The sequence below is a fragment of the Anolis sagrei genome, chromosome 3 (assembly GCF_037176765.1).
Source record: "Anolis sagrei isolate rAnoSag1 chromosome 3, rAnoSag1.mat, whole genome shotgun sequence".
NCBI classification, from domain to species: domain Eukaryota; kingdom Metazoa; phylum Chordata; class Lepidosauria; order Squamata; family Dactyloidae; genus Anolis; species Anolis sagrei.
The window spans coordinates 91,691,427-91,701,768 of NC_090023.1; the positions used below are offsets into that span (position 1 = coordinate 91,691,427).

The 10,342-nt window shown below is 41.8% G+C and overlaps 2 protein-coding genes across 5 annotated transcripts in view; one reads left to right on the top strand and one right to left on the bottom strand.

Annotated features, from left to right (window-relative positions):
- The window catches only part of OFD1 (OFD1 centriole and centriolar satellite protein), a 37,172-nt gene extending 36,359 nt beyond the window's left edge, over positions 1 to 813 (bottom strand). For all 4 annotated transcript variants that reach the window (XM_067466803.1, XM_067466802.1, XM_060769992.2 and 1 more), the window contains exon 1: positions 563 to 813. The gene's annotated coding sequence lies outside the window, so the exon portion shown is untranslated. The remainder of the gene's footprint in view (positions 1 to 562) is intronic.
- Positions 814 to 939: 126 nt separating this feature from the next.
- Positions 940 to 8,594, top strand: TRAPPC2 (trafficking protein particle complex subunit 2). Its single transcript, XM_067466805.1, has 5 exons — positions 940 to 1,122; positions 4,124 to 4,235; positions 5,206 to 5,348; positions 7,547 to 7,634; positions 8,269 to 8,594. Exons 2-5 carry the CDS (start codon positions 4,143 to 4,145, stop codon positions 8,365 to 8,367), a joined length of 423 nt encoding a protein of 140 aa, XP_067322906.1. The 5' UTR covers positions 940 to 1,122; positions 4,124 to 4,142; the 3' UTR covers positions 8,368 to 8,594.
- Positions 8,595 to 10,342: the final 1,748 nt, after the last annotated feature.

Genomic DNA, 10,342 nt, shown 5'->3' on the forward strand with positions numbered 1-10,342 from the left:
GCCCTATTAGAAACTGGAGCTTCAACCAAGGAATACTTTGAATGGCATCAAATTGATGCAGAGCATTAAGTGTTTTAAGTCCCTCTGTGAGGGAGAGAGGGCAGGATATAAAACTAAATATAAAAGTAAATGGACAAACTTGGGCCGTCCAGGTGTTTTGGACTTCAGCTCCCACAATTCCTCAGGGCCTCAGGCCCCTTCCTTTTCTCCCTCAGCCGCTTATGCGGCTGAGGGAGAAAAGGAAGGTGCCTCAGGCCGTGAGGAATTGTGGGAACTGAAGTCCAAAACACCTGGACAACCCAAGTTCGCCCATGCCTGGTTTAGATTGCAATAATTTATGAGCCATGTTGCCTGAAGGGTGAGACACAAGGAATCTTTGGTTCTTGAACATAATAACTTCCCTATCCCACCTTTTAGACATTTTTTCTGTGAATAAGATCATTAAACAAGCAAAGCTCTGGGAAGTGTGGTTGTAAACAGCAGCCAGAAGAAGCCTGAACCTTTCTCACACTGCTTATGCTGTACAGGGAAAAGAAACCAACAAAAATATCTGGCACTCCACCTTTTTCTCTTTTAAAGTAAGTCTGTTTGGTCCTCTGGTCCTCTTGACAGTCCAGTCATGGAGAAATAAGCTAACACTCCCCACTTATTTAGCTCTACGCACTGATAGGCCCGGCGAAGGAGAAAGACATCAACTGACAGCGACGAGGCCCAACCTGCAAACTGCAGGCAAACAGACGCGCGGCTTCCCCCCGCCAACTGACGGGACGCGACTGCGCACGCGCATCTCCCAAGGCCCCGCCCCTCCCCAACTAAGCCATGAGCTGCGACGCCTACCCTACTACCGCTTCACTCGCTGCCACTGTTACCAAAACCACTCGCTTGGAACTCTCGCGATAATATGCCTTACAGGGAGATCCTTTTGCTGCTGGGATATCAATGCTTTTAGGCGATGCCCGGTACTCTCGCGAGAATATTCAAAATAGGGCGGTCTTCCTGATACTAGCCTCAGTCTAAACAGCTCAAGCCGGTGTCGTGACGGCATCAATCCGCGCCGGATGTTTTGGGTAAGAAGGAAGTAGTTTCTTCGCACTATATTTCCAGTCAGCAATTGAAACTGAGGTACTCTTTTATTACTTAATTCCATTAGAGGGAGAGAAGGGTGGGAAATAATGTCGTTTCGTAATTGGGGGAGGGGGGTGCTCAAAGCTGTTGGCGGGGGTGTTGGAAGTGGCCGCCTGTCCTGAAAGCCTGCTAGGTCGAGTCTCAGAGGCAACGATGACGTAGCTGTGCTTGTGGGGAGGGCCTCCTCACGGGCGAGACAGAGTGTGTGGTGCTGGGAAGCAAACGGTAGAATTAATGTAGGTTGATACTGCCATGACTCAGCGCTGTGGAATCATAGGATTTGCTGTTTGACAAATTGGGGGGGGGGGGGGGGGTATGCTTCCCCAAACTACCAATACCAACTCTATCAATGCCAAACTCTATCAATGTACCCCGATTCAGAAATGCAGACCCAAAGGCAAGGGCCAGTGCATCTGCCTTCAAGTCGCCTGCCATCTTGTGGCGACCCCATGAATTTAATAGGATTTACTTTCTTTATTGGCTATTCCAGCGTTTCTCAACCTGTGGATCCCCAGGTGTTTTGGCCTACAACTCCCAGAAATCCCAGCTAGTTTACCAGCTGTTCGGATTTCTGGGAGTTGAAGGCCAAAACATCTGGGGACCCACAGGTTGAGAAACACTGGACTATTCTAAAGCATTTGACTGTGTGGATCATAATAAATTGTGGCAAGTTCTTGGTGGTATGGGCATGCCAAATCACCTTGTCTCTCTCCTGAGGAATCTGTATAAGGACCAAATAGCAACAGTAAGAACTGACCATGGAACAACTGACTGGTTAAAGACTGGGAAAGGCATACGGCAGGGTTGTATACTCTCACCCAACCTATTCAACTTGTATGCAGAACACATCATGCGATGTGCGGGGCTTGATGGATGCAAGGCTGGGGTGAAAATTGCTGGAAGAAACATTAACAACTGCAGATGATACCACTTTGATGGTTGAAAGTGAGGAGGAGCTGAGGAGCCTTCTAACCAAGGTGAAAGAAGAAAGTGCAAAAGCTGGTTTGCAGTTAAACATAAAAAGCTCAAGATTATGGCAACCGGACTGATTGATAACTGGCATATAGAGGGAGAAAACATGGAGGCACTGACAGACTTTGTATTTCTAGGTGCAAAGATTCCTGCAAATGCAGACTGCAGCCAAGAAATCAGAAGATGCTTACTTCTTGGGAGGAGAGTAATGTCCAATCTCGATAAAATAGTGAAGTGTAGAGAAATCACACTGCCAACAAAGATCCGCATAGTCAAAGCAATGTTATTCCCCATAGAAACCTACGGATGTGAGAGTTGGACCTTAGGGAATGCTGAGCAAAGAAAGATAGATGCTTTTGAACTGTGGTGTTGGAGGAAAGTTCTGAGACTGCTTTGGACTGCGAGAAGATCCAACCAGTCCATACTTCAGGAAATAAAGGCCAACTGCTCATTGGAGGGAAGGATAGTAGAGACCACATCATGAGAAGAAAGGAAAGCTTAGCAAAGACAATGATGCTGGGGGAAAAGGAAAACGGGCCGACCAAGGGCAAGATGGATGGATGATATCCTTAAAGTGAATGGCTTGACTCTGAAGGAGCTGGGGGAGGTTACAGCCAACAGGGAGCTCTGGCGTGGGCTAGTCCATGAGGTCACAAAGAGTCGGAAGCAACTGAATGAATAAACAGCAGCAACAACATCCGCCTCCTGATGGCTCGAGGCAGGGTACAGCAAGTCAAAAACATATGAACATTATAAATAAAAACACAAAAATATTTTTTAAAACTTGCACCAAACTGATACAGAATTGACATATAGTAGCAAAGGACTGTAAATCAAAACTCATGATTGAAATTTGTCTGGTAGGCCTGAAATGGGTCTTCATTTCAGTCTTAAATTCTGACAGCTTGTTTAGCTGTTGGAGCTCTTTTGGGAGGTGGTTCCACAGTCATGGGGCAGCCAATGAAAAGGTTTTCTGGGTAATGCTCACCAGTCAGGTTCTGGCAGGCTGGAATAGATGCCCCCAGAGAACCTAAGTGTGGGTCAGAATATATGGGAGAAGGCAGTCCTGTGAGTTAAGCACTACATGGGCAAAGTCTTGGAATGTGTGGTGACCTCGCAACTCCAGGGATTCTTGGTAGACACTGATTATCTAACTCCGGCACAGTCTGGCTTTAGGACAGGACATGGTAGCCTCGGTCGCCTTAGTAGATGATCTACGTTGGGAACAAGACAGGAGGAGTGTGTCCCTGTTGGTTCTGTTGGACCTCTCAGCGACCTTCGATACCGTAGACCACGGTATCTTTCTGGGGTGCCTCAGGGATATGGGACTTGGGGGTACTGTTCTACAGTGGCTCCAGTCCTTCCTTGAGGGTCGTTCCCAGAAGGTGTTGCTGGGAGACACCTGCTCGCTCTCACAACCTTTGACTTGTGGGGTCCTGCAGGGATCTATATTGTCCCCCATGTTGTTTAACATTTACATGAAGCCACTGGGAGAGATCATCTGGAGTTTTGGGGTTAGATGTCATCTGTACGCGGATGTTGTTCAGCTCTATCACTCCTTCCCTCCTGTTACTAATTAGGCTGTGCAGGTCCTGAACCGCTGCTTTGGCTTCTGTGTCAGCCTGGATAAGGGCCTCATAAATCAGGGATAGGATTACAGCCTGTGTTAGACGGGATTACATTCCCCCTGAAGACGCAGGTTCGCAGTTTGGGAGTGATCCTGGACTCATCGCTGAGCCTGGAACCCCAGGTCTTGGCGGTGGCCGGTAGAGCTTTTGCACAATTAAAATTTGTGCACCAGTGAGTTCACAAAAACATTTTCTATCCATCTGGCACAGCCCATCTGTTAAATTTTAAAATGCATTGCAGCCCCTGTGACCAAAAGTTTCTTGGGACTCCACAAGAAACTTTTCCTTCAAAAAGGGCTCCAAGACTTTAAAAGCGAGGACCCTCATTATTAGAGTGATGAATACAGTAGCCAACTTGACACTTTCAACCACACTATTATGTTGTTTTTTTTTTTCAGAACGGACAATACTTGAATCATGTCTGGAAGCTTCTACTTTGTAATTGTGGGTCATCATGACAATCCAGTGTTTGAAATGGAATTTCTACCAGCTGGTAAAATAGAATCTAAGGTGTGAAATCTTGTTTAAATACTGCACATGTACATAGTATTGAAATCAGGGCATTGGATCCATTTATAGACTTGATTGTTCATCTTGGTTCTTATCTAAATTAGTTGCCATTAAAATCATTATTGCTCCAAAGAAATATATCCAAATATCTGGTATTTGTTTCCTTATCCTTCCCAATATTGTATTTTAATTACTTTGAAGAAGGACGATAAACCAAGAAAAATGTCTGGTGTGAATTTGATTGGCAAGGTAGTATGTCACTGCTCGCATCTGTCCACTTAGCTTGGCGCAGAGGGATCTTTGGCTTTATAGTCCATTCCTGGATTCCACAGCAACAAATGATAAAATGCTCCACTGCATTCAGTACTGTCTCATTGAAAAAATGTGCACAGACCAATAATGAGATTAAGGGTAATAGAAAATGCAGAATAACAAGATGTACTGATGGGCAGCTTCAGAGTCTAATATTTTTTTTTACTAGTGAAAATCCAGAAGTTTGAATCGCAATGCGTAGGCCTCAACCTTTGGCATATGTGCTAACTCTCACCAGGAGCAGATGGATCCTGTTCTGCTGATCATCAGTAGGGCAGTTTTGAAAGTACCAAACTAGTGGCAATACAGATGTGTTGCATTAAATCATTCCATTAACAACTGAAACAAAACTTTTGGAATTGCTTACAAAAAAACTGCAGGGAGTTCATATCATTCACCATGCATGCCACAGTGACATATTTTTGTATATGCAAAAATGTTGAAAATATTTAAAGCAGATATCTGTGATTTGCTTTGAATAGAATATACTGGCTCAATTCCTGATTCTCATTCCAGACATACATTACATTAAATGTGAAATGTACTTAAATACTTCATAGTTATCTGTTGTATTACAGACAGATTTTACACCAAGTAGTGTGTTTAATAAAATTATGCTTTATTCTGTTTTTGAGGATAATTTCCTTTGCCCCCTCAGGATGACCATCGCCATCTTAATCAATTCATAGCTCATGCTGCCCTTGACCTGGTGGATGAGAATATGTGGCTATCTAATAATATGTATTTGAAGACTGTGGACAAATTTAATGAATGGTTTGTCTCAGCTTTTGTTACTGCAGGACATATCCTTTTGAGGGTGGGGCAGTTTACTGATGAAGAACTTGGTAAAATATGAGCTTGGAACAATGGTTGAGATTCTAACTAGGCTTCCAAACTGAAAAGCTACATCAATTTGCAGAATAGAACAAGATCTAGTTGGAGGAAGGGATGGTGAGACAACATTTGCAAATTTACTTCCCTTGCAACCTGTTCTTTTGGTTTCTGTCTAGAGCAGAGTTTCTCAAACCGTGCTCCTCCAGATGTTTAGGACTTCAGCTCCCACAATTCCTAACTGCTGGTAAACTAGCTGGTATTTCTTGGAGCTGAAGTCCAAAACACCTGGAGGAGCAGTTTGAGAAACACTTGTTCCCAATCTCCCCAAAGTAGGTGTCCCTTTCAGTGTGACAGAAGCATTCCATATGACCTTTTAGGGGCTTTCCTGCCAGTAGAAAGTCTTCCATCCATATGTGTTAGAGTTTAGGAGCAACCTTGGAATTGCAACTATTCTTGGTTTGTGTAAGATACACACTTAAATTAAGCTGGTACAGGATTATATGATTTAAAGCAGGGGTCCTCAAACTATGGCCCACTTCCAGCCCGCCAAGGGCTTGCTACAGATGCAGGCGAAACGTCAGGAGATAATGCCTCTAGGCTGAGAGGGGATATGATAGCCATGTATAAATATGTGAGAGAAAGCCACAGGGAGGAGGGAGCAAGCTTGTTTTCTGCTTCCCTGGAGACTAGGACGCGGAACAATGGCTTCAAACTACAAGAGAGGAGATTCCATCTGAACATGAGGAAGAACTTCCTGACTGTGAGAGCCGTTCAGCAGTGGAACTCTCTGCCCCGGAGTGTGGTGGAGGCTCCTTCTTTGGAAGCTTTTAAACAGAGGCTGGATGGCCCATGAGGTCTCTTCCAACTCTTTGATTCTATGATTCTATGATCCGGCCCGCGGAGGAGGAGCGCTCACACAATGCCCCTCCCTTGGCTGGCTCACACTGTCCGTCAGGCCCAATGGGCAGCGTGAGCCAGCCAAGGGCAGCTGCTCCGCGTGGCCTACTCACGCGTAAAGCACATTCATAAAAGTGCGATTAAAAACAGTCAACATAACAATATAAAACATATATAAAAACCATTAAAAACATGTAAATACCTGATACCCCCAAATTTGAATACTGGTGGCCTTGGGGAGGGATTGATTTTATCATTTGGGAGTTGTAGTTGCTGGGATTTATATTTAACATACAATCAAAGAGCAGTATTTCTGTTGGTCATGGGGGTTCTGTGTGGGAAGTTTGGCCCAATTCTATCATTGGTGGGGTTCAGAATGCTCTTTGATTGTAGGTAAACTATAAAACTCCAAAACTCAGTCAATGCTCGCCAAACTCATCCAGTATTTTCTGTCGGTCATGGGAGTTCTTTGTTCCAAGTTTGGCTCAATTCCATCATTGGTTGGAGTTCAGAATGCTTTTTGATTGTATGTTAAATATAATGTTGACTGACTTTATGTTATGTTGACTGTTTTTAATCGCACTTTTATGAACGTATGGTATTGAATTATGCCAATCTTTGACCCACCTAGAGTCGCCGTATGGCTGAGAAAGACGGGCTAGAAATGTCATAAATAAATAAATTAATTTGTACCAAATTTGGTCATTCCTGTATATCAGATATTGGCATTACGGTTCATAACAGTAGCAAAATTACAGTTGTGAAGTAGCAACAAATATAATTTTATGGTTGGGGGTCACCACAACATGAGGAACTGTATTAAGGGGCTGGGGCATTAGGAAGGTTGAGAATCACTGATCTAGAGGGACACATACAATCAGTAGCATGTTGCTAAAACCTAACACTTTTTCTCAAACTGATCTTGAACCTGGCAAAATGAAGGGTACTTAGTGGTCCTATTATTGGATATGGTTTAACTCTTGCTGGGAATCCTATGAAGGAGATTGGTAGCCCAGTGATTGCTCCTTGACCTCTTAGTAGCCACTAGGGACAGTGTTTTGCAGCTTTGAAAGGTACAGCAGCTATGATCATTCCTTTTCTGGAATCATCTTACCATGAATAATCTAGACATAGCATTTCTTATCACTGTAACTCAGTTACATATATTTCCAAAATTGTTCTATGTTCTTTATTTTTCATGATTTTATGTTATATGCTGCCCTGGTGTTTTTATATAAATATATATTCGTATTTTCTTAACTTGTCCCACATATGAGATTTATAATGCTTCATGATGTAAGGCAAGAAGATGGAATCAAAAATTTCTTCAATGATGTCTATGACCTGTATATAAAGGTGAGAATTATTGATTTACCAGCACAAATAAAGCAAATTATGTAACAGTAGGAATCTAGTGTGGGGGAAGCATATCTTTTCACTTACTATGCTTTAAGCATTAGCATGTCTAAATCTATAAGAACCATATTAACAGGGGAGTGGAAATTTCTCACTGTTTAGGCACAGATTGTATTACAGAACAGTGCACTGCTACTTCCCAACCTATGCAGGGAAGGTCCACAAAATATTTCACTCTAGCTGTTACAAGTTGTTGAAGATTGCTTTTCAGAATGATGCTGGACTTGTGTTTTGTTAAAAAGAAACATTACCAGTCCTATGGGCTGGTTAAGAGCTACTGCATATTCCACATCTGTGAAACTAACTTGCTGAGCAGTAAAAAGGGTACATGTTGCCTTTTCAGATCACTCTCTATACGATAATGAAATATAACAATGCTAATACTAGAATGGGCTAAAACTGTTGATCTTGATTTGAAGTATCTTTTGTCTAGGCAGCATCCTGAGGTAATTACAGTATCAACAAAATAATACTTCTCAGGGTAAAAAAACACAATACTGAATCTTTGATTCCACCTACATTTGAAAAGACTGTCTTAATTCTTAATATGTTCTATGTTATCTTCTTTCCTCAGTTTGCAATGAATCCATTTTATGAACCCAATTCTCCAATTCGATCAACTGCATTTGACAGAAAAGTTCAGTTTCTTGGAAAGAAACATCTTTTAAGCTGAAATGCCATGACCATACTCTTTTGTTACTTAATATATGTCCTACTGTATGTTTGTCATCTTCTGGATGTGAGGACCAGACTGCAGTCTAAAGGTGCAAGATATCCACAAACTGCTCCAATGCCAGAGGAGAAAATTAAAACAACCTCTGCTGCCCAGCAATTAGTGTCTCCAAATCATTTAAGTTGTAAAATATTTGTATATAATGAAATAAAAAAATCTAAATACAAGTTGTGGATGTGTTAATTAATGCAAAAAATTTAAGTTAACTCTGATTTTGGGTGATAATCAGCACTGATTTTGGGTGACCATCAGCATGAATTTTAGTTAAAGTCCTACCACATTATTTTGTCATAAGTATCCTTATTGGGAAGTTACTATGGACTTCATCAGTACGGTGGGACCTCCATAACCATGGATTCTGCATCCACAAATTCAGCAAACTACAGCTTGAGAATATATTTTAATTACAATAAGAGAGCCTAGATTTTGCCATTTTGTATAAGAGATTTACAATGCTACTTTATGTAATGGGAATTGAATGTGCATGATTTTTGGTATCCATAGGGAGTCTTAGCAGCAAACCTCATGTAATATCCAACACTGAACTTAATTTGGCAGAACACAATGCAACAAAAATGTGTGTTACACAGGGAACCATCTTCTCTCTGGACTGGACTTTTTGTCGTTGCACTTTATAAATTAGTCAGTTCTTTAACCTAGATATGTCTGTTACTACCCATATATCAATTCATTCTGGCACCACCGATTAATAGTCTTAAGTGTGTGGTTATAAAGCTGCTGACTTGAAGTAGTAAATGGCAGATTATGGTATAAAATTACCAGCATTGTCATCACCTGTAAAGCATCATCATTGTACATGACACTTGACAAGTAAACAAGAAAACCATTCCCTCCCCTCAAGCTTACAATCTGATTAAGACATGACACAAAAGGAAAAGGGGACAGAAGGGGATCAAGTCCAGCTGATACTGCCGGTTCTCTCCCAGAGGTCAGGGCAGCAGTAGTTGAGATGAAGGGAGAGGCTTTCATATGCTTCTGGGCCTAGGCTGATGCATGATACAAAGAAAATGGTTACTTGGTTTCAAGTGTTACAATGTGGCGCTTCTCTTAAAGTTTCTTTAAACATGACTAAGTCATGAAAGATGAGAAGTTCTTCCCTTTCATCCAAATCCCCCCCTTACTTTTCAGCTGATTTACCTCCCTTTCCCCGGTCTAAGCACAAAGTAACTTACAACAAAGTACAATTTTGCTTCTCGATCTTACAATTCTTTAGACATCAACTGAGAGACTATCAACTGATGAATCCAAAGTTAAGTGTCAACACAAAGCGCTAACATCAGCGACAAACCACACAAGCCTACACTTTCAAAAATTTGATAACCCTCAGAAAATATTTTCACATTAACTGCAAAAAATTGAAGAATACTATAATAGGATTCACCATGATTAAATATCCACTTATACAACCATCCCTACACATTTGGAGATTTGATTATTTGTGGATTGTATTTAAAATGCTCTCTGTAGAAACTTCTAGGTCAGTGGTTCTCAACCTGTGTGTCCCCAGATGTTTTGGCTTTCAACTCCCAGAAATCCTAACAGCTGGTAAACTGGCTGGGGTTTCTGTGAGTTGTTTGCCAAAACACCTGGGGACCCACAGGTTAAGAAACACTGCTCTAGGTTCTCCAGTGACTCTGGTTAACTTCTTCCAGTCATGCTGAAAGATCTAGAGAGAATACCTCCTAAGGAAATAGGTCTTCCAATGCAATTCCATGGTTATCTTCCAACACAAAGTGACCATAGAGTCATGATGGAAGATGAAAAAATTCTACAGAGCCGTTTTCTCAGGTAAAAAATATGTAATTTTTATTTGTATTTTTTTTCAGTTTCACAGGAGTCTTGTGCCTCTAACCCTAGGAAATCTGGAGTGTAAACCTGTAGTTCAAAGTGCCAG

Excerpts from the sequence above, each read along its gene's own strand:
- TRAPPC2 (XM_067466805.1), top strand. The coding sequence starts at position 4,143 with ATGTCTGGAAGCTTCTACTTTGTAATTGTGGGTCATCATGACAATCCA. Across the intron at positions 4,236-5,205 it reads CTGGTAAAATAGAATCTAAG|GATGACCATCGCCATCTTAA; the intron begins GTGTGAAATCTT and ends TTGCCCCCTCAG. Across the intron at positions 7,635-8,268 it reads TCTATGACCTGTATATAAAG|TTTGCAATGAATCCATTTTA; the intron begins GTGAGAATTATT and ends TTCTTTCCTCAG.